Raw genomic sequence first — 24,182 nt, 5'->3', positions numbered from 1 at the left:
CTCGACCATGCCTTCTGCATCATCGCCCTTGTTCCAAGAATTACAACTGGAATGAAACTGCATCAGCTGCATCAATCACTGCCTAGACAGAACATATTGGTAACTTTAGCCAATCAAACGGGTCAGGATTCTTTATGCTTATCTATGTCTGCACCTGACAATCCATTTCGTACCTGCTTCATAGGCATCCCAACATTCGATCCTAAACAATTTACAGGATGGGTAAAGGACGAGACTATCTTAACTATCAATAAAACCCAGATTATCAGTATCTGCAATAGGACATGGAAAGGTCTTTGTGGAAAATGGACAACCATAAGGCCTCAGTACCTTAACCTCCCAGAGGCAACTCAAACAGCATTGATTATAGAAAAATTGAATGTAACTATATTACCTCTGCAAGAACTGGACCTTCTCAGCTCCATGACAAGTAACCAGAGTTGTGTGTTGTTCAGACGAACAGAGCTCATGAGGATAGCAATGGCAAATTCTGATCAAACCCAACAGCAATCTCCGTTGTTGACTTATCCAAATAATTCACTTTAGGTAAATTCAGCTGAAAAATGGTATCAGAATGATACTGCATATTGCAACAGAGATCTTTGGACTAACATCCACATCCACATCCACTAACATGGCCACAACATCCTTTAGCACTACCAGAAGGAATGTTTTTGATCTATGGAGACTAGGCATGGCCAGGTATTCCAGCAGGAGCTTTAGGAGGTCCATGTTATCTTGGGAAGCTAACAATATTTGTGCCTAGCTACCAACAAATTCTTAGTCATACAGTTTCGAATACCACAAGCAGTGTAAGACAAAAACGTGCAATATGACAACTAGATCGTAACTGTCAAGATGAAATACAATTTTGGGATACTCCTGCTAGAGTTGTAATAGCTTTGTTTACACCTCATCTTGCGTCAGGAAAAGCTTTAGGAGATATAACTAAGCTAGCATGCTGGACCGCCAAGCAATTAAATTTGACTTCAGATATAATCAAAAGCTTGCTTGTTGACGTAGTATTAGACATGCTACATTGCAAAATCATGCTGAATTGATTTTTTATTATTAGGACAAGGACATAGTTGTGAAGATTTTGAAGGAATGTGTTGTATGAACCTGTCTGATCATTTGGTATCAATACACAGAGAGTTAGCTGAACTGCAACATAATATACAGAAACTAACGGTTACAGATTGGGGGCTAAATGAGTGGCTTGCTAACTGGGGTATCACCGGATGGTTAAAAAATCTGGTGAAGCAGCCTTTAGTTATGGGAATTGTTATATTAATGATCTTTTGTGCCTTGCTTTTTCTGGTGTGTTAAAGATTTATTGCAGAAAGAATATCAGCGGCTGGTTGCCATTACCATCGAAGAAAAAGAAAGAGGAATTGTGGAAAGGACCTTTAAACATCATCTAGTCCAACCCCCCTGCAATGAGCAGGGACATCTTCAACTAGATCAGGTTGCTCAGAGCCCCATCCCACCTGGCCTAGGGATGGGGCAACTACAACGTCTCCGGGCAGAAAGGTTGTGCTACGTCACAACTGAGCACAGAATCTGCAAGAGGTCAGTTACTTCCCCTTCCAGTGGCCCCAAGAAAACTATTCAGAAAGCCTACAAATTCCCTGGGATAAGTACACTGAGACCAAGCAGGGCCCAGCCAGCAATTCTACTGGAAGAGCAGGAAAGAGCCCACATGTCACAAATTGTACTAACCTCTGGCAAATTTAACACCTCAACAAACGCAGATTTATCTGCTCAGAGGTCTTCAGTTCTCCTCTGAAAACACATGTTCTTTCCTAGGTGCGTATTTTGCCCACTAAAGGCCCCTTTGTAACAGTACACAAAGAACAGAAGCAATATCTTCTCCCTTTGGAGTCTGAACTTACCTACCATCATCTACCCGTATGCAAAAGATTTTTTTGGCAGACTGGAAGAAAACTCTCTAAAGGGTAGGGCTGCATTTGCCCAGAGTTAGAAAAGCACTCCAAAAAACATGGAAGGATGGGCTGTTATTCACTGAGTAAGACTTAGTCTGGAGCTCTGTCACCATAGGCAGAGAAAGCATATCATAAATATACTTACACTTACTAGAGGTCATCCGGCAGTTTCCAGAGAAAACTCAGCCTTGCTTTCTTGACAGCCCTAAGCCCACCAATACAGAAGCAAGAAGCAGCAGTACACTTGGGTTCAGAAGCCTTCCTATGCTGCAGGAGTCTTCGTATAAAGCAAGCTTTCTAGCCACAGAAAACAGTCACTGCAGGCTTCAGGGGTGCTAAGGTGACAAAAAGCACCTGGAAGGAAGAGCTCACCCTGCTTACATCCTTCTCAGACTACAGAAGGGGACAGCAACATTAAGTTTGCACTCCCCACTGGAATTACTGACTCCCATGGAAGCCCTGTAAGGTTGAGGTCAACAGCCATAACGCTGTATTACGGTGGAACACTAGAAAACAATCAGCAGGCACTGCCTTCATCTGAACTGCTGAGACCATTTTACAAACTTCAGAAGGGGAGAAGTCTTGTGCCTCTTCACACGTGACAGGTGAGGCTAGGAATCTCTCCGATAGAGTCAGAAGCTGTACGCTTGTTCTCTGCCACCATAAACCTGGGATGCACTTGCTGCCTTCATGGCCTCACAACAGAAGCAGCCACTTCAGAAAGTGGCAGATAGACGGGCAAAGAAAAAGCAGCCAGTGCTGCACAGCGGAGTTTGCAGAGGTTCCTCTAACACACCACCTACTGCAGTACTGAGAGCACCAGTTAACAAACGGAGGGCTCTTCCTTGATGGTTTGAGGTTATGTTCTATCAGTGACAAACACATTGAGCCCATGAGAACAAAGCAGGGAAGCCCTCTGCTGCCAACACCTCCCTTCTACCCTTACAATATCCTCCCTCCCATGCCCCAAAGCAGAGCACCTCTCACAGTCTTTGCAGCAAGCCAGGCAGGCACCAAACCAAGGTAGAACCCGGGTTCTATTTCTCAAGCTGCATTTGTGGCTGTGCCAACTGATTGGGATCATTTTCAGCTCCAGCTGGGCAGTCAAACCAGAGCTGACAGACTGGCTAATGCAGGTGCTTGTATGGATACAACAGGGGAGGAAGAGTGCAGTAGCTAGCACTGTGCCCATACCAGACTCTAGTGCCTGTCAGAGGACACTTAAAGAAATCCCTGAAGCCATGCAAGAGATGCCAGTCAGTTCCCAGATCTCCACTGTACTTCCTAATGCATTTACCACAAGCATCAATATAAAACACCAGCCCTGTCGTAAACTAGAACTGAAGAGACACAAACATTCATAATCAAGTAATCCTAGGCACTCCAAATTCCAAATCCACCCGCATCAACGAAAGTCCTACTTCAAACATGACAGGAAAGTCAATCTCTAATTTTCAACCGTTGTTGTACAGGACATTTTGAAAATGAGACATAGTGAACATCATTTCTCCCAGAAGAGTTTGAATACGGTCACCTCTGTTAGAAAGTCACCTCACGCCTCACACACAAAAGCCACCTCCTTAAAAACAAGCCACTCCTTGGACTAAAGAATACAAGAGACCCTTTTGCCTGTGTCCCTAGTATCAGATGCCCAGATATGACTGCATTTGTAGGGGATGTTCTCATGCATCATGAACTGCCTAGGTGTTATGAATGACAGGAAAACTCACTGATAACTAAAACATTTCTCCTTTATTTCAAGAAATTTTTCTATTTTTCTGCTGGAAAATTGCAGCTGTCAGACAATACTCATCTGCAAATGCATCTCCTCTGAGATTCCTGAAAAAGTAATGCAGCAAAACACAGCTGTTGGATTCTATTTCATCTCCTGCTCTCTCCTCTATTTACAACAGTTCGACTCCCAACTATTACATTAGATCCTGCTTTGAACTGTTTTATACTACTAATATCAGACCCTTCTTCAAAGGCTATCCTGGTACTTTCTGCCCAAAATAACCACTGCCACATCCTGCCTTTTAAGAAAGGCCACAGTGCTTCACTGCATTAAGTTGAGAACTAGGACACATACACAGTTCCTGGGATCACGTTGCCCATGTTTCAGAGGTCATGGCCTTTCATGTGCTGGGTAAACAGCTGTTATCCCAGTGCTGAAGTGGGAGCACACCGTGCTGGTAACATTCTGAAGACATCGATGAGAAGGCTCAAAATATTTCCCTGTTCAAAGAGTTTCAAGGCACATTAGTTCATTACACACACAACACTTCAAGAAAACATGGATCTTAAGGCATATTATATACAAATGAACTAGCAGACATTAAGCAGCTGCCAGCTGTACCTATGACGTTTCTCCATTCAAGAAAGAGTAAGAAATACTTAAGAAATACTTAAGCAGATCCTCTTCAAGCCCTGACTTGCCATTAAAAAAAAGAATATGCAGCTTTCTCTGGCAAAATGCTCTTTATTAGTAGCTCTGATTTCCTATTTCCCTTCATCCTTAAAACACTGTGAAACACCAACAACACAGTATACTTTGGTTTTAAGCAGTTTATCAAACAGTATCCAGCTTCAGTTACCTCTTTGCAAACAAAACGCGTGGTTGGATAAATGATGCTGTCATATCAGGTTTTCAACACCATTACATGTGCATTTGTAAGAGAAGCTAGCTTGAAACAGTCTTACTTCCCTAAAACAACAGTCTCGGAAGTACAGAAATCGATCAGGACACACCCCTTTCCAAAAGCCCCTTACCAACTAGGTTTGCCCTCTGTGTAGGATGCTCCACCTCTCTTTCATTCTGGAGCTCCTGCTCAGGCTCTGCCAGACACCCTCTCTCAGGTCTAGGTCTTGCATAGTCTCCCCATGCATCTGTTCTGGCCACTGAGCTGCTCTTGCTGAGCAATTCATGGTGATGAGGCATGTAGAGGCCATCATCTGAATCCTCATCAACACTGCCCAACTTGTGGCTGGGACTCAGATACACCTTCTGTGTCGGCCCTGCTGGTACCTGGGTCAGTCACCTTCTTCCATCAAAAAGCTGTCACCTGACATCCATTCTGAGAAGTGTGGCCCCTACCATGACAGGACTCACCCAGCTCCTCTGGCTTTCCTTGGGAAATCTTGTGTTAGGCTAGGCTTGGTCTAAAGGCTTCTCCAGCACCTTCCAGCTTTCTCTCCTGATACTGCTCCCTCCTTACTCAAGAGCAAACTTGAATTGTATATTCACATACAACTTCTCTCAGGTCAGGCACATTGTCTGAATTCAGTTGAGCACCTGCAGAATCTACCTGCCTCAGCACCAGCTCCAGTTCTCCCATGCTTTGTTGAGAAATACTGGGATTTGTGTTTTCAACATTATGTGCTTCTAGGCTTTCCCCAAGCCTAACTTCTTCCTGTTTGGAAAAGGCTCTTGTTGAATGACATGTCTCTGGAAGGGCAAAACCCTAAGGACACGCTGCACGAGCCTTTATCTCTGAATAGCACTGCCTGATGGTCATACTTTTGTGGAACACATTGCCAAGTAGACCATATTCTTCATTTGAAGAAACAGTGTACAGCTCTGGCACTATGTTAATAAGGAAAACAAAATCAGCTCAGAAGAGTACTACTGAACTACAGATTAACAACTCAGAGAAGATTTGCTTACTTTCTAAATCCATCAGTCAGACCAACCACAGAGATTTGTAAAAAGATTTGCAAGACCCAGTGCATGGTCACCAAGATAAGCTTGTGTGAATATAGTCTCCAGAAAGCATCCTGAAATAGGCTACAGTTTGGATATTCTCATGGGAAAACATGAATCCTAACAGCAGGACTCCAGAAAATATGAGCTGTGGCTCATATCTATTCTGTAATTTCAAATATTGGACTTTGAAAAAGCTGCTCATCATAAACACTAACAAGGGCACAAAAAAAGATTTTTCTAGTCAGCTCTTCAGTAGGAAGGTCACAAGGAGGCAGGGATACGAGAGTCAGACCTTTCAAATTCATTCCCCATTCTGCCAGGCATCTTCACTCAAACCTTTAGCCTTTGCTGATATTCAAGTCTGCTCCTCACCACAGCTTCTACAACCACAGCTACCACGATACAGAATTTCTCTATTCTCATGTATTATCACACTATTACTACAAAGGAGTATTCATGATGCAGATACAGGCACACAGTCCTTCTCCTTATTTCAGGAGGGAGGAATGCCCTGTAGATTTCCTTACCACACTCTGGGTCTAGTTCCTTTATGGCACCAGCACTGGCAGATTCACAGCAGTCCTCTGAAATGCAGCCAGATGGCTTACTGCCACCTGCTGGGGCCTTTGTCTCACTCTCAGGGATTTCTTCATGTTCCACAATATGTTGTGAGCTTCCCTAGGGAGGGGGGAAATACATTGCCTTTAGAACAAGGAATTATTTCTCTTGCGTTACATCCGCCTTCCCCCTTCTTTACAAAGAAAATTGTAAGAGAAGTGACAAGACAAATTAGTCAGAGCTACTTACACACAATGCTCTTGTCGAGTGGTAACAGGAACCATTACAGGCAGTGAAGGGAACGTTCCCATATTCTGCCAACAAGAAAGGTTTCACTGTGATTAAACAGCTGAAACAAGACTGATCGTCTCCAGGAGAGCAAGGCTTCAGAAGACTAGCAGCAGGAGAGAAGAGAAACGCAAATTCTGCCAAGCTTAGAGCCCTCTCCTTTCCCTCCACAGGTGAATCGTGTGGATGTCTGCAGGGAGAAAGCAATGGAGGTACTTGGAGGGGAAAACTCAGAAAACGGAAGCCTCCCTGGCAGACAGAAGTAAAGGTCCAGACCAAAGATGGAAGGGTGGGATGCCACATCATCACAAACCCCCTGAGACCCTTCTGGCCCAGCAAATGACTACAGTAATTTCCAAGGAGCTTCTGAAGACAGGCCCTCAAACAAGGCTGACACACTTGTGTATTGAACAGTGCAAACCATGTTGGTGAGTTATTTTCAGCTCCGCATATACATATCTCACAGTCATGTTATAAGAAAACTGAACTATATGTAAATTAGGTGTCACAAACTATCCATTAAAAGGAGAGCACTGACTCTCCTTAAAGAAGCAGCAAAAAATAGGATGTACTAATGACTAGAACTGGGGGAAACCCAACAAGGCCTCTCCTGTGTAGCTAACTGACTTGTCAGGAGCCACTAAAGTTCAGAAAGAGACCTCAGGCTTATCTAGAGCCAATTCTGACACTCCCTATTACTGCAAGACAAAGATGGTGTTTCAAAATACCTCAGCAGGCACCTGCCCTTGCTGCAACTGAAGCAGTGTTTGTAAATAAAAGATGTGAAATCCCTTCAAACACAAAGGCATCTCAGGCTTTTCTCACTTTGAGCTTCTCCTCCCGCAAAGCCAGGGCTAGAGCTTTGTTGTGGTTGGCTTGCATGCTCTTCAGTGGCACAAGCCCGCTGGCTGCAGGAGAACCATCCATTGCTATGCGTGGGAAGTTAGAAAGAATAAGCTCAGGACCAACTGTGACACAGGAAACCAAAGCATCTAACTTGTGCTGCTGGCGCTCATAGAGGGCTCATAGGCTTTCCCCAGCCCTGTTCATTTCTTGTTTCTCTCTTCTATTTGTTCTTTCAGTGTGTCCTGGCTCCTTCTGAACAGCTTTTGCAAGGACTTGGCCATCTCCTACCTTCACAAATAATGGAGGCAAAGAAGTCACCTGCAACGGCCACGGCAGGGAAGCGGGGAGCATCTGCCCAGTCATCAGGAGCCGCAGAGAGGTTCTGGGGATGGCTCTGCGAGCCCCGGCTGGCCACACTGTCCTGCCATGCCCTGCCTCATGGCCCTGCCAGGCATCCTGGCCACAGCAGGGCCTACACTGTCCCCTCACCAGTCAGGGCTTTGCCTGGGATGGCTTCAATCACCTGCAGCTACTGTAGGGCCTGGAGCTGCCACAGGGCACCTCACCCCTCTGCCCGCAAGGCTCGGGGCGTGCACAGGGCTTATATTGTTGGTATTTCTGCTGCTCAGCCTGACTGGCCTCACTGGTGTAGCTTTTATGGGGCGGTAAACCAACAGCTTGTGGTTAATGGTCTCCTGGTTTTCGGCAGGAAACATGAGGCAAAGATCTCTTTCTGGCATATATGATGAGGCTGTGGAGAATCACAGTCTCTGTGGAGTGTGGTAGAAAAAGCTGTGAGCATGAGGCACACCAGGGACTGCTTTTTGGCATGTAATGTTCCACGAAGGACAAATCAGGAAAATGTAGTTTCTCTTTACCTTTTTGGTGCTGCTGTCTTTCACCGAATCTTTCCACCCAGACTTGACAAGCCCCCATGGCTCAAACAAGACCCCTGCAAACTTGAAGGAGGAATGAACTGTGCTGGGAGTTAAAAATCATGCCCTCATTAAAAATACTGGTATTATGCCAGGTTACGATTATCTCTATGCCCACTTCCTAAATTTTTCACCTTTTCATGGGCAGTAATGGGGCATAACCTTGCATGCAAGAGGCACTAACATCCTTCTCTGTCCCCTTGAAAGCATCTCTAAAATTATCTGATTAAAATAATTAAACTCATGGTTCTTTTTGCAGCCAAAGCCCCGTTGGTCTGACCAAAACTAATAACTTTCCCTATAAACTTTCTGTAGTTACAGCTAACGCTTGTTTTTCATTTGGCCGACAAACAATTAGTGGTCTCCAGCAATGCTGGTAAGGTCATGTAGCCACTATTCACTTGCTTGTTGCAGATACACTGGTTCTGATTAAATGAACTGTACTTTGAGTAGAAAAAAAAAAAAAATTACTTTCCTTAGTGCTAAGTGTCAATCATTATTACTTACAATTTTTTTTTCATGCCTATACTTGTGCCAAGACAAAGTAACCTCTTGTCTTCTTTTTTGTCTAGTTACTGCTTTTCATGGTACCCCCCAGGTCATCTCAGCAATTTCAGGAACACTTCTGAGACGTTTCTCTAGATAATTTTTTTGTTTGTACATGTCTAAATTCCAGTCTGCACTGATTCTTGGGTTAAAAAGGTGTCCAATAAGCCTGCTCTGCTGCTAGCTGAATTTTTTTTGGTTTATTAAATGTCGGGGGAAAAACTTTGAACAGGCAGTTACTAAAGCAGCATGAGTCATACTGGAGGACTGTTTTTAAACTTCAGTGTACCCTGCTAACAGACAGAACTTTAATACATTCTAAGTAGTTTGCAACATTAACTTGCATCATAACTAATAAAAACACAGCTTGAAAAACAAAGTCACTCTGTAATTTTCAAACAAATGGCAGATATTATATGGTGATTACAAAAATTTTGAGTTGCACAACTCTGAAATAGTTTTATAAGGAAAACTTAATAATGGGACAGGCTTGATAATCATGTTGGTTTTATTTACTGCTTTTGTTTTTCATTTTTATTTGGATCTGTCCCATTTACATGAAAGGAGTTCACAAGAACTAGTGAAACATTATTCTTACTTCTGGTAAGCGTTGTTTTGGAAAAGGATTAAAGGTTTGCAATTAATTCTTCATAGGGCTGTTCCCTCTTAACTCTTTCAATTGCTTTAAGAGTTATATTGGATCACATAATCCAGTATTATTCAGTTAGTCTACACATTGGGAATCTCACGTTTGGGTATTTTGTTGAATTTCCTTTGATTTTCTGGTAGCCAGAGTTGGGGAAGCTCTACAACTAAAATGGCTACATTAACAGAACTCTGTAATAAACAACTTGAAAAGCTACTAAAAATCTTAATCTTTAGAAAGGATGTGCTGATGCTCTACCTGTGCTCCAGAAAAAGTTTTGCAGTAGGATGGTAACTTTGAGTTAATAACTCCTTATCTGTCATGGCTTAATACTGAAATCACAGTTTTCTCTGTGCCATAAAATGTCTGGCTTCAAGGGGGTGGTTCCGAAGACGTGAACTAGAAGATGTGCTCCCCATCACATACCAAAAATTTTTAGCAGAGTTTTGTACATGTGAACACTCTCAAAACCCCTGAAGTATCCTTTTATCTTCAGAATACACACCATTAAGAGCAACTAATCAAGATCCTGATAGTTTCTTCTGAACAACTACACAACAGAATGAGGAGCATTAACAGCACAGATCTATGTGATCACTAAACTACAGTTGTCTCCTATTTAATCTAGGCCTAGGGAGATCTGCTACTTACAGGGAGGTTTCTCAATGGGGAAGGCATTTTCTTTTCAAAGTCCAAGAGGCACCCAAACTGAAAGAGACAAAAAGCTTCAGTTTTGCACTGTCAGGATGACTGTTCTTTGGCAAGCAGATCTGGTACAAGCAGGAGTACTAACCATCTGGATTGCAATGGTCCTGAAACCTGCCTTGCTTTGAGAAATACTCCTGAAGGGTAGCAATTAGCAACAGAAAAGCATCTGAGTCCAAAGGAATGATTCCTCTCTTATCAAATGTTGGCCTCTGCTGGCCTCAGGGAAAGTCCAACACAGGGTCAGTGCTACTTCAAATACTTCAGAATTGCCACTGCAGGTGCTGCTCATTTCCCACTTGTGATGTGCCACCTTAAAGAGTGGAAGTTCCTAATAACATTCACTGTCCATAAAGAATAGGGTACAGACAAAACCAACACCATTCCAGAACACCTTCCTCCTTGTACTGTCCCCCTCCTCCGTGGCAGTACTGTCAAAGAGCAGCAGACCAGGATAAGTAGTCAGAAAAAAAATTTGAACTCACTATTTTAAAGCCCCAAAGACACTTTTGAAGAATATGGAGATCAGAATTTACTATTCTGCAAAAAATTTTGCTCTGGTCTGTTGGTATCTCAGTATTTAAAAGAAAACACAAAACCTCTGGTTTTGGTCAGTAAAGTGTCCATTTAATAAACTCCTTAGCCACATTTCCCACCCCTTCCTCCCACTTGAAAATTTCAATTCACACTTAAGCAGCAGATGACATATAATTTGATGGTATACAACAGAAGTTTTTAAATCTGCACTCTTAATACTAAGAGTATCAGGGGCTAGTATTTGACAAAATTACCTAGAACTCAGATGTGCCCATGCAAAAAAGCAGATTTTTATATACAGTCCCCATTTTTTTCTTATAAATTTAAATATTTTACAAAAATGTATTTTCAAAATGTATAAAGTTTAGTGAATACCCCAAATGTATCTTAAAATAAAATGTTATCTGATTTCAAAGGTTATTTCAACAATGAAGTCTAAATTGCACCAGATAAAAGGCACTTGTGCTGTGTGATGTCTTGAGCAAATACATGTTAGTTTATAATACAGTAATACAGTGTCTTCTTGAATTCATGCAGTTGTCTCTGAGCATCAAGCATCATTAAAGCAGCCAAAAGAGATCGTGAGTAAACTTGATTCCACAGTTGTAAAAACATTTTCTATCGCTAAATCGAACATACAGCATTGTGCTCCAGCTCTGACTCTAGAATCAAACGCTACAGCAAAACTGTCATTCACATGGAAATTCAAACTACATTTCATTCTCTCATAAGTTACAAAAAGAAGTATGCCATTTAATTATGAAACTAAAACACCGATGAACAACTCTGTGTTCAAATAGTTTGTGCCAATGAAAGTCTATTTTAAAAACAAGCTAGGGGCTAGTTATTCAAGGAGCAGTGCATCATATTTTCGATTTCCACTTCACTGTTGAGATAGAAGCGCAGTCCTATTTGCCTTCATCTTCTCCAGCCTTTTCATTAAGTGGCTATTGGTCATCTCCATCTCTTCTATCTTATCCAGTGCTGTTCTTAACTATAAAATGAAAACAAAAATTATGTCACTAAGTTTACTTGGACTTTCTGCTGTTCTTAAGCTTTGACAGAGCAAATTAAATCAGGAATACAAATATTACATGCGTTATAAGAGTGCCACATAAGTTAAGACACAACACTTCCACTGTTGCAGTCAGATGAACTGGAATTCAATTGTTAAAAACCCAAAAATCGGGAAGCAACTGAAACATGAAACACATACTCATTCCAAAAGAACTAGGTGCCAGCAACTTCCTATTACATGCTGTTTAAAGACAGAGCCCTCTCCACTATTGTCACTTGCGGATGGATATATATTCTGGGGGTACCAGGTGTCATGCTAGTCATGCAGCAGCTCTTATGCAAACATGATCCCAGCTCCCTGTGAGGTGCATGCTGGAAACCTCCCAGGCTGGCACTTGACACAGGGAGCATTTGGCCCCTCAGTAATTTTTATGGAAGGATGAGTTTAAAATAGTACAAGTTATATCTCATTTAGAAGAAAATACAACTTTAGACTCTTTCTGTCAAGGAAGTAATGCACTGAATTGTAATTAGTATTACTTTTATGTGCTAGAGTTTTCTGAACTGATAGACTCAGAGGTCTCCTCCAAAAACACTTCAAAGATGTAACCCGAAGATTACAAAAAACCAGAGCTTGAAGGCAAAAGACAGAGCAGTTTGAGACTGAAAGGAGCATACAGCTATAAAGGAAGTCATGTCAATTACCTCTCGCTGAAGCTTCCTCTTTTCAGCTTTGAGTTCATCTTCTACTTTTTCTGCATTTTCTGCTGCATTTTTATACCTTGCAACCTGCCCCTCAAGCCGTCCGATCTGTAAACCCAAACAAGACAAAAGGAATGATTTACCCAGGTGTTCCACCAGCTGTTCTTCCCTTTCTGAAATGCCACTGTAGGCATCCTGTGAATTATCCATAGTATCTCCCTCTGGAAAGAGTAGGTTTAACTTTGTTAGCAGCAGCCATAATTGCAAAGAGGGCTTTTAAAAGAACTAATAAAACAGTAAAATAAAACGAGAGCAGAAACTTGGAATACCCTTCATTGCCTGCCCCTCCCTAGCAAGGGTCACAGGAAATGGTAGAGAATGTAATGTAGTACAGGACACAGCTGAGAAGATACAGAAGACTGAAGAACTAAAGAGAGAGAGGAGTTGGAAAAAGAAAAATCAAGATTTGGGGAACACATGGGATTAAAAACAAAAGCTGGAAAGTTGAAAAGCAGAGACCATATGAAAGGTGCAAAGTAGAAAGGAGACTAACTGTTAGCAGGACATAATGCAAGAGGTCTTGAGCTGAGGCACAGAGCTCAGCAGTAAAGAGGCAGCTCGAGACAAATCCTGGTTGCAGCCTGCAGGTGTTAAAGCCCACTTGCTGGATTGTTATATTTATATCTCCCTGTTAACCCCTCACGTCCATAGGATGGGCTAGTAGCCTGTTGCTGTGCAAAAAAGAACAACTATGCATCTCTGACTCAAGCTATAATCCTTCATGTGATTTTTAGGTCATCTACAGAGGTGCTGAACTACAATACCATGTTACTAACCTACAGGCACAAAGCAGTGTGAGATATATATGTACATCTATAAAAACAAACTCTTGAATTTCAGAGAGGAAATTACGTACCTTCTACAGTCTACACAACTTTCTTACAAGCAAATAAGCTACATAAACTGATTTTCTTGAACTAATAGCATCAGTTCCTCTTTATATTCTGCCATACATTCACATCTTAGTAAATGAACTCCAGATTATTTTATGGTTAGACTATGCACAGGTATTGAATTGCAGGAAATATGAAAAAATACAAATATAGTGCCATTCTGTGCAAAATGAAGAACATTAAATCAAATGAGAAATATGTTTTCATAGTTTTGTTGAAAAAAGTATTATAAAAGCATGCAGAGCAAGTGTAATGATAACAATAAATACGAAGACAGACACACTTACATTTTGTTCCAAGGTAGTTATATCTTGTTCAGCTTTTGAAAGCTTAAATTTGTATTCACTAATTTGTCTGTTGGCATCTCCTAGACAAAAATTGACATGAATGGATTACTTAAAGTAACTCTCTAAACTGGCAATTTCCTTTCTAATTAAAATTCATTAAAAGGACCATTTTATTGAGAAGCCCATATACGGGATTATATGAGGTAAATGTTCTTTCAGAAATATTTTTTTGAGAATATGAAAAGGGCATAATTTTCCTGTTATTTAGAGAACACAATTACTGTCTTCATAAGAGTGTGCATTAAGTCGCAGATATATAAATGAGAATTTTTTTTTCAAACACACAATAGCCAAAACACACTGCAAAACGGGTGAAACCACAATAGACATATTACCAGCAGCATTTAGCACAGACGCATGTAGTAACATTTAAACAAGGAGTATAAGACTTGAACCTGCCTGACAAACTCCTAAGGAGCTCTGCAAATTATTTTGGTTATATTTTAGCTCTGACATTGCCAATGCTCTGGTTCATGTCCATTACCACAAGCATATTAAAAGACAATCCATCAAATGAGTAAAGCTTTCAGCTGAAGGAAAAGCTGTCTTGAAATGGAAAGTGCTTCTATGAAACAACATTGAATAGTGTTAAACTTTAATAATTTTTCATGTTTTGCTTCGAAGAACAACAGCATATTAGATTATTTCTGTATCAAAAGTTCAAAAAATTTTTTTAAAAATCAGGTATAACATTAACAAAGTATCTCAGCTGAAATTCTGCCATCTAAAACTCAGAATTGTTCAGTAGTGGCACCCATTCTAGGCAATGTCATCAACTGATAAATAACTTCTCAGAATGTTGTTGTTCAACACCAAAAGAAGCAGATTTTTAAGCTATTCTGCAGTGAGAAATTTCTCGCAAGGAGTAATACCAACAAAAAGCTAGCTGCTCAACAATATATTCATCCACAATACTACTACTGCACAGCAATGTAGGACAAGGAGTTGGAGGTCTGTTTCTTCTCCCCAGTAAGAATACTTTTGAACAGTAACCATATACCTACTCTGCATTTCTATGAGCTGCAAGTCAGAACCATTCTCTAAGCCTATGATATCTGGATTCATGCCATCACTTTTAGAATATTTCTGTCGTTCTTCTTCCAACTGCATCTTCAGTTTTCTAACCTGAAAAAGAAGTGTTTTTTTGTAAAAAACAGACTCCCAGATTTTGTAGTTGTGTATCTAAACATTCAATGGGAAAAAGGCAAAGCAGTCCTGAGATGCCACTGGCTGAGACAGTTCCGTAAGCGGGAGCAGCAGAGCCATGCAGGGGAAGCAGGGAAGGCAGGCCCTGAGGCCTGTGACTGCAGTACCCCATCCCCATCACTGGTCAAGTGCCCTCTGCACGTTAAGACACAACCCAAAGCCACCAGTTCGGTCAGAGCTGCAGGGATCTCTGCACAACGCTGCGGCACCCAGTAACTCTAGCACAGCTGCCTTCCAGAGGAGGCAGCAGCAATAAACTCCATTGATTAATTTCTTCTACTGTATACCATTTATACTCTAAACATGTATGAAGATAATGAACAATATCCTGGTGAGTTTACAGAAAGAATAATCCACATTTTTGGGGTCCTCTCTTTTACTCCACCTGCAAGCCATGGTCCTAGGCAAGCCTGTAGTGCACATTAGTCTTAAACGATTCTGGTTTATGCTACAGCAGCTGTCTTGGGATTTTTCCAGTAGTCAGGGAACAGATTCCTCAGTTATGTCCTCCGAGTCTAGAGTTTATGAAGGGAGTGGGAGCTACTTTTTTAACTCTCTTATCAAAATATTGCCCTACAGATTAGCAGTATGGGAGTTATACTTGCAAAACTCTCATTCACGGTATGAATTGAATATTTTAACAGGGATTTTTACAATTATATGGTGATGAATATGCATATACATATTTATATACTTATAGTTAACAGCTTTGATTAAATACTAGAATTTATTTGCATTCTAAACCAAGTACCTGTTATAAAGTTAAGGTACATTCCCAGCAAAAACAAATGTGACAACACCACTTTAAATTTGCAACATGCTCAACTAGAAGCACAAAAACTATGGTATTCCTAACAACTGTTCAATAGCTATACGTTTTCTTATGTCCTCTCTTCTCAATACTGAACTGTATTAAATTACAACTAGAATCACAGAATAGTTTGGGTTGGAAGGGACCTTAAAGATCACCTAGTTCAACCCCCCTGCCACAGGCAGGGACACCTTCCACTAGCCCAGGTTGCCCAAAGCCTCGTCCAACCTGGCCTTGAACACTGCCAGGGAGGGGGCAGCCACAACCTCTCTGGGCAACCTGTGCCAGGGCCTCATCACCTTCACAATGAAGAATTTCTTCCTTAGATCTAATCCAAATCTACCCTCATTCAGTTTAAAACAGTTACCCCTTGTCCTATCCTTACACTCCCTGATAAAGAGTCCCTCCCCAAATTTCCTGTAGCCCCATTAAGTACTGGGAGGCTGCTCTAAGGTCTCCCCGGAGCCTTCTCTTCTCCAGGCTGAACCACCCCAACTCTCTCAGCCTGTCCTCACAGGTGAGGTGCTCCAGCCCTTGATCATCTTCATGGCTTCCTCTAGGCCCGCTCAGACAGGTCCATGTCCTTTTGATGTTGGGGGCCCCAGAGCAGCACTGCAGGTGGGGTCTCACCAGAGCAGAGAACTACTTTGATAATATTACTTCTCTATTTGAGAAACTGATATGATCAAAGAAATACTACCACTTAGCAATTTGGAAGAATGTTTGAGTGTCATTTTACTGACTTTAATATTTCTACATAAGACAAAATAAAGAACAACTTTAAGCACGTGCACTAATAACAGAGTCAGCAGCAAGTTAAGACTCCAGCTAACCAGTTAGTGAAATAAGGGTTCTTTACCAACTGAGATCAAAGTCACATAGATAAGGACAAGAGTGAGTGGAGCTGATAACTTCTGCTAGCCAGGCAAGTAAGAAGTTGAGTACTGTGTTTTGCTTTAGTGCTTATGTACTTGATTAAGCACCTTTGGTGCTTAGTATTTGTTTATTGCTACAGTATTAGTAGTCTGCAAAAGGATACACAAAGGTCTATTTCTGAAAAGAATAGCTTATTTTACCTGGGACAATAATTCCTCCTTTTCTCCAGCCAGTTTTCGTAGCCTGACATCTAAAAACAAAGAACCAAATTAAAAACCAGAGAAATCGGTAACTAGCAACATATTTTTTTATAACTTTTTGTTCATTTTCAAAGCAAATGCTCTTTAAATGTAATATACCTGGGAACATAAAACTTTGGTATCTTACTTATAACAACATACCAGCCTTTAGTTAATAGCAGAAAAAAGGGAAAGATATCTTGTTAGTACAACAATTTTAAAAGCAAGAACTCTGAGTTTAGTAATTCTTCAAAACAAATTAATAACTGAGGATGTTTTTAAAAATAATAAGACACAGTATCTAGAACAGCCATTTTCAAGAAAATTTTCTTCTAATTATATACTCTTCCCCGTCTTATTCTTAAAGACTGCTGTCTCTTCAGGGAAGGCACTAAGCTTCTCCATATGTTTAGAAAGTTTGTAGAAAGTGTTCTCAAACCACAAAAAAGTACTTGGGAAACGACCCACAGGAATGCTGCAGTATCTCTAATCATTCAGAAGATCAGTAATGGCTACAAAACAGTCTGTCAAACAACATTGTGCTAAGATTGGAGTAACTCCCTTAGAAATCATAACTTTGACAGTGACGAAGCATAAAGACATCCGTATTTCATTATGATTGAACCACACCAGAAACATGTATCAAGTCTAATCTGTTGAAACAAAAGCATGTAAATATTATATATTATGTACAAACATAATGCAAGTCTATAGAGATGTTTCCTTCCATGTTAACTAACAGAATTTTACAGTGGATTGACTATGTGTACAGTAACTTGTGTGACCTAAGAATAAAGGCAAGTTAAAATAAAAGCCCCCCCCACCTTTATCTTTCTGTTGACTATGTCATTTTTTGAATGTTTTTAAAAGTATTTTTTTTCTAATGAATGTGGTGAAAGACTACACTTGCTTTACACTAGCAAAGGCAGAAGTATTTCAAGGAAGGACAAAGAGTACACAATGCATTGTTTTCAATAATGGAAGTTCTTTCACTTATACATACTTTTAAAGAATTTTTTTAATGAAACAATGGAAAACATACTACTCCAAAAGACTGTACTTTTAGGCAAGATATTTTCTGACAGTAATAAAACAGAAGCGCAACCAAGAGATCTAATCAGATACAAACATCCAAGCACATTGTATTTTTTTTTTTTTACTCAAAAGATAAATCTGTCTTTTTACTGAACATTAAAAAAAAAAATCTCAGGGGAAAAAAAAAAATTCACAATCTGCAAAGCTGTGTAAGCATGTATTCCAGAAGCATCACAGGTATCTTTCTGTGGCTGTACATAACAACCCACTGTGAACAAGAGCGAAACGAAGACTTCAAACACTCTATGAAGTAAGTTAGAAAATATTTACCTAGTGGTCCTTCTCCTGCAGATTCCAAGACTTGAGCAGCTTCCTGTGATACAACTGTTATTGCACCAACCACTGATTCATGGTTTACATCACCATTTGGTGTGCCATCTGGAATTATAACTAATCCATGTTTCTAAAAATACAAAAAGAAAAAAAATACTCGTATAAAAGCAGCGTAAAAATGTAATTGGCCAGAAAAGTTTAAAAAAAAACAAACAACTTTTTCAAGGTGACTGAAACAATGAGACACATCATTTATCCTACCCTAAGGTCAGGTTTTGAGACTGTGTAAGAATAGTAACCATTGTTACTCTTTTTCATTAACCTTGATTTCATGCCCCATTCCTGGATTTCTGTTACTGTTAAGTTACTACTACCAACATACCTCTCCTCTCTTCATTGTTTCCTTCAGGTCAGCCAACTCCTCTCTGAGCTCATCTCGCTCATTCTTAATGCAGTCAAAGTAATCTTTCTGTCTTTCTAGGGCCTGGGTTCAGGCAGATAGCAAGAAAAAGAACGGCACAGAGAAAAAGCATATGACAGACAGCAAAGAGATTTTCTACAAGTACATACAAAGAGCTCAATAAAAGAAATTAAAAGGGGTATTTAATATATATACACACACGTACATCTCTGATAACTACCTTTCACAAGTCACATATCTAGCCTCATCGCTGTGTGTTTCTCATGAAAATTTTCTGTCATGACAAATAGATTTTTTTACTTAGTGGATTCTATTTTTCATAGATTTTGATAAACTAAATTGAATACCAAAAGAGTAAGTGATTCTTCTTAATACAGGCATTCTGTGGCCAGAAATAAAATTTACCAGAACTCAATTGGCAAAGATCCTAAAACATTACATTCACTGAACTAATTTCTCTACCTTTTATAGGGTATACAAGTAGAAATCTTACCTAATAAAAGACCTTGGATACATAAGCTTGTCATCCACTTACAAATACTAGTTTATTTACTACTTGCTTAAATATTACTACCACCCTTTACTAAAACCAAAATAATCATTTTTAGAGGACAAAAAAAAAAAAAAAAAGGCAGCAAACACTAGCAGCACTATTTTAGCACAAAAAAAAAAGATTGCAGCTAAAAGCACAATATGGACATAGATGGGTTTGCCTACCTAGCTGGAGCTGTGTCACCTGGCAGTTAACTAGATACTTTCACTTGACCAGGCAGCATCCCAGTATCCCATTCAAATTCAATACTGCATGCATTACAAATAATCCTGTCCATACAGCAACTGCAAAAGTGTACACACATTTTGCCAAGAAAATTCTCCAGCTAAATCTTACATCATGCATGAATGTTTAGGAATGGACTGATACCAAGAAAGAAATGAAGGTGTATACCTTTGTATTGTAATTGCCCCACATCACAATTGCAGTATGCTGAATTTTAATAATTATCTAGAATCTGTATATTAGAGCAATGTTTTAATCACTCTTAGTTTCAACAGAAAAAAATTAAGAAGTTGCACTTGATTTATTAGTATGTAAATGTAACATTTAAAGTACAAGTAATTCAACATGTGTGAAAGTATTAGCTCTCACATCCTAGTTTAAGAATTTAAAATATGTCTTTTTATTCCTAACACATACTAGATCACTAACTACATTATAAACAGTGTGAATAACCTTAATCATTACATCATTTTGTGTTCCACTTATGCTTTTGCTATTACATGAAGGGTAGAAGCAGAGATGGAGGGGGAAGTAAGCTCACCCAATTGAGAGACTGGACACAGACACAGATCCCATGCGTTTGGCAGTGCCCTGTGATGCTGCTGACCTTCCCCAAACAGCTTTTCTATCCTCCCCACTGCATTCCCCTCCATGCAAAAGCATTGGAAATCAGAAAATATTGATGGGGAAGGAAATGAAATTGATATAACCATCTATCTCTATGTATGGAGAGATTAGTAATCATGTTGCAAAACTGCAGTAAAACTGCTAGTGTTTACGTGCAGGGATATGACGGATGACAGGGATTTTCTACTAAATCTACTTCTGCAATTCTTCTACTGAGGCAGTGGCCAGAAATCAGGACAACCAAGCTCTGCAGGCACATTTTAACATACCAGTATGAATAAAATCTGATCACTTAGCAGAAAGCAGATACACCTGGGGTCCTATTTTATAAATATTCCAAAAACCTTCATGAAATCTATACCAAGCTGACACGCCATTGCTAATTTCAAATTGGCAGTGCATGCACAATTTGGAGCCATCAAACAGTAAAATAACTGTATATTTTAGGAATATAATCTGGAAGTTATAATTCAATGTCCTAAAACTGATCTAATTTAAGACCAGATACAATTGCAAATTTCAATCACTTTTTAGAAACAGGACAAGGCAGGTCTAAAACTCCAGCCATCTCTGTTCTGCTTGCCTCCCTTTCTTATGCCTAGGAGCAACAGTCCTGTATACATTGTAAAACTAGGTTACAATTCTAGTTGTAAGCTGCTACTCTGTGAAGCCTTCTCAGAGAAGCTGGAATAGAGTAAAAACTAGCAAAGCTACTCAGTACTGGGAAGAAAGACTCAAAAACTGTGAGCTAAGAAAAGTATTTAAATGTGTTTAGATAACAGAAGTGAGAAAGAAAAGACAGCAGCATTTTTACATTTTAAGAACTAAAAGATTTCAATTCCAAGATGGGAAAAAAAATGAAACTAGAAAAAAAGTCTAGCTATGGTGTTTAGAAGAACACAGAAACTGGCAGAAAAATTTTGGCTAAAGGAAAAATCATGTCTTTCTTGTCAATCTGCCTGGAAGCTATTTTTCTGAACATTAAACAAATGATATGCTCTGTACTGACTCTGGCAACGTATTTGAAAGAAAAAAAAGCTTGCACAAAAAAAATTGCACAAATTGAGAGACAGTCCAATATACAAAGGTGAAGAGTAAGCATGGAAAGAACATGGTTAATGATAAAAAAAATACTTTCAGAAGAATGCTCAGAACAAAATTTTGAAAGGTTGAAATATTATTTTATGATGGAAGAAAAGATTGCAGTATGGATTGAAGGATTGAAACACAAAATAAATATGGATTGAAAAAAGACAGTATAACAGGGCTTTTTTTTAACTGGGCACCATCAGTTAAAAAAAAAAACTTTTCAAAGTGAGCTGAACTCCAGCAAATACAGCAATTTTCAAAGCAATCTGCATATTTCAAAATCTGTGGTAAAATTCAGTTAGACAGAAATGACCCTAGATTTACTAAGAGGCAGACAATTCCTTTCTAAAGACTTCTCAGCTAGCTCCCTCTCACCACCTGGCAATCTACTCGTGGCCCAGAACAGCCACAACTTCAGAGCCATGTAGTTATCACCAAGGATCAGGCTGACCCACAGTTTTACCAATTCTGTGCTGCCCAGAAGCATAGCTGACAAACCCTGCCTGACCTATGTTGGCTGCGTAGTGAATATCAACACAGTTCTTTCTGTACCACCTTCCTTCCTATACAGGAGCCCTATGGATGCTCCCCAAAAGGTCCCATACAACCACTGTTTTGATTTCAACTCTCAATTCCAATAGTTGGTAACTTTGTGTGTGGTACCATATAATCAGCTGGGTTCAGTGTTGCATCCAAGCTAACTAACTCTAGAAGGATCAGAAGTGCAATACAGGAATGTGAAAGTTGGCTGCAGAAGTCAATTCCAGATCATATTTTTAGCTCTAGGTATGCCAAATGCAAGTATGATCTACAAATACTCACTGAGGCTTCTCTACATTTTGACCCTTAGCTCCTGCAGATCTCTAGGTTTTCCATTATTCAGGGTATTTTGTCTCTCTGATCCCAGGTAGCATAAAGCAAATTCTTATGCAAATTGTAAAGATGACAACAGAGGCAGGAGTCAAATGGTCAGCAGGCTTTGAACTGTTCCAAGCTTTGAAAACTATAGTTGCCTCAAAGGAGATTTAAAACTTTGAAAACTATTTCAAATCTGTATAAAACTCTACTATTGCCATGTCCCCATAGATCAATATATGGACCCAGATGATTTTTACCTTTGTTAAAAATAAGGAAATTATGACTTTGAGCCCTAAATACAGGTAAAAAATTATAAAACCGTATCCGTAACAGTTTATTATGTTACAGATTGATTAGGATTATTCATCATTATGCAAGTAAAGATGAAGTGGAGGTCATTTTCTAAAAAGAACGAATGCAAAAAGTTGTAAATATTTTAATTGGGAGCAGCCTTCATTTCTTTGGAGTACACAGCATTCCTTGGGGTGTGAGGGGCATCCACCTACTTCTAAAATGAAAAAACACATTTCCACCCATATTTGATTCATACCCCTATTTTTTTATCTTTCCAATTAACTGTCTCCTGGAGATCAAACACCTCTTTGGTTATGGAGTCTATATTCTGCTGCATGCGTTGATTCTCCTGTAGTGAATAGGATGAGGGAAGAATACAAGAGGAAAGAGAAGTAAGGAAATGAAAAAAAAACACAAACCATTCAAATAGATAAAGGAAATTAAGTAATAAAAGTCAACCAAAGAGTTTATGAGCATGAAGTTAAAGAAAAAGGGTGCAACTTAACATAATATATTCCTTATGAATTCATGCAAGAGAATGGTAATTAGTTTTATTCAATCATTGTTGATGGGAGAATTTAGTGCAGCTAGAGCTACTTTTCTTTAATAACAGTTCCCACTACAGACTGGGGATAACATCTCTCTAGAGGAAAGTAATTACTCTGTCAAAATTTCCAGATACCATCAAGTCCCATCTGGAAGCGAACATTAATGTTAACAAGTGGTTTTATTAATGTTCTACAAAAATCAAAAAACCTTGAAAGTATAAATGAGGAAGTTTGAATCAAGCACCCAGGAAGTGACACACAGCTGCTGACTGGTTTCTGGTACTATCAAGTGCGGTCCTGTTTTTTAGCTAACATTGCGTTTTGCTGCTTGCCCTGCAAATGTAACTAAGATTCTTTGCTATGCTCATATAATTATATATGAAGATGACATAAGAATTTTTAGGGCTAGAGACAATTTTTTTCCTTCCTAATGAGTGAACTTGATTTTACATCTGAGAATAAAAGACAATGTCTTTCTGCAAAAAACTAAATGGCTTCAGCTAGATTTTCTTTTAGCGTTAATAGATGGAGAAGTTACTCAAATAAATGGTAAATATAGGTCAAATCTTTGAAAGGACTGCATGCCTTTGGAGAGTATTTAACACATAGGGTACGTTCTACCAAAGTGAACACTCCAGACTCATCTACTGTACATTCAATGATTGACATACTTTAAAAAAACAAGAACCAAAGAAGAAAGTATAAAGTTGTTTTTTTTTTTAATTCACAGTGAAGTCAAAGAAAAACTAGAGCAAGTGACAGAACTATAACCAGAATTTGCTAAGGATTTTGCTTGTCAGCACTAGTCTGCTGCTACTTATGCTAATCATATTCCTTTTCTTCTGCTAGTAAGTCATATCAACTCCAGTTTACGAAGCATATTATTTTCTCAATAGCAGATCTGGGACTTTTCAGAAGTCTTTTTAAGTTATTGTACTACTACTACTACCTGGAGAGCACAAGTACCTAGTGGGGAAAAACTGATCAGTGAAATGCAATATTATATAGCTTTTGAAAATCAGGCAGTGGAAACCTTGGCTTATACACTTAAAGACCATCAATTTTTACTGAAACCAAAAGGCGGTGGGAGAACGACATATTAATTAAACCACAACTTCCAGTGCTAGAACTAAAATCAATGGCAAATGGATACCAACATACTGTTGACAATATGTATTTCTGTGAACCATTTTAAAATGAAGACTGATAAGTTTAACTTTTAATTTTCATTTTAACTGTGATGCATTCCCAATGTGCCCCAGGATTTTAGAGCATGCTGATTTGTTTCCAGAAGAGCAGGGCAAGGAGGGGAAACAGAGCAGGGCAAGGGGCGGGAGG

At 39.5% G+C, this 24,182-nt stretch overlaps 1 protein-coding gene across 9 annotated transcripts in view; it reads right to left on the bottom strand.

Moving 5' to 3' along the window:
* Positions 1 to 10,778: 10,778 nt before the first annotated feature.
* Positions 10,779 to 24,182, bottom strand: part of LRRFIP2 (LRR binding FLII interacting protein 2) — a 59,742-nt gene continuing 46,338 nt past the window's right edge. For 3 of the 9 annotated variants that reach the window (XM_026843887.1, XM_026843889.1, XM_026843888.1), the window contains 8 exons: positions 22,553 to 22,645; positions 18,612 to 18,713; positions 18,227 to 18,359; positions 16,823 to 16,872; positions 14,734 to 14,854; positions 13,670 to 13,749; positions 12,433 to 12,537; positions 10,779 to 11,704 (listed from right to left, as the gene is read on the bottom strand). In XM_026843887.1, coding sequence (XP_026699688.1) covers positions 11,594 to 11,704; positions 12,433 to 12,537; positions 13,670 to 13,749; positions 14,734 to 14,854; positions 16,823 to 16,872; positions 18,227 to 18,359; positions 18,612 to 18,713; positions 22,553 to 22,645 — 795 coding nt within the window. In that variant the 3' untranslated portion in view covers positions 10,779 to 11,593. The remainder of the gene's footprint in view (positions 11,705 to 12,432; positions 12,538 to 13,669; positions 13,750 to 14,733; positions 14,855 to 16,822; positions 16,873 to 18,226; positions 18,360 to 18,611; positions 18,714 to 22,552; positions 22,646 to 24,182) is intronic. The other 6 variants (XM_026843891.1, XM_026843894.1, XM_026843890.1 and 3 more) reach the window with 3 other exon arrangements.

Source organism: Athene cunicularia, assembly GCF_003259725.1.
Source record: "Athene cunicularia isolate RWA chromosome 2 unlocalized genomic scaffold, athCun1 chr2_part2, whole genome shotgun sequence".
Taxonomy (NCBI): domain Eukaryota; kingdom Metazoa; phylum Chordata; class Aves; order Strigiformes; family Strigidae; genus Athene; species Athene cunicularia.
Note: the sequence above shows the minus strand (reverse complement) of the source record. Positions and strands in the feature narration are given on the sequence as shown.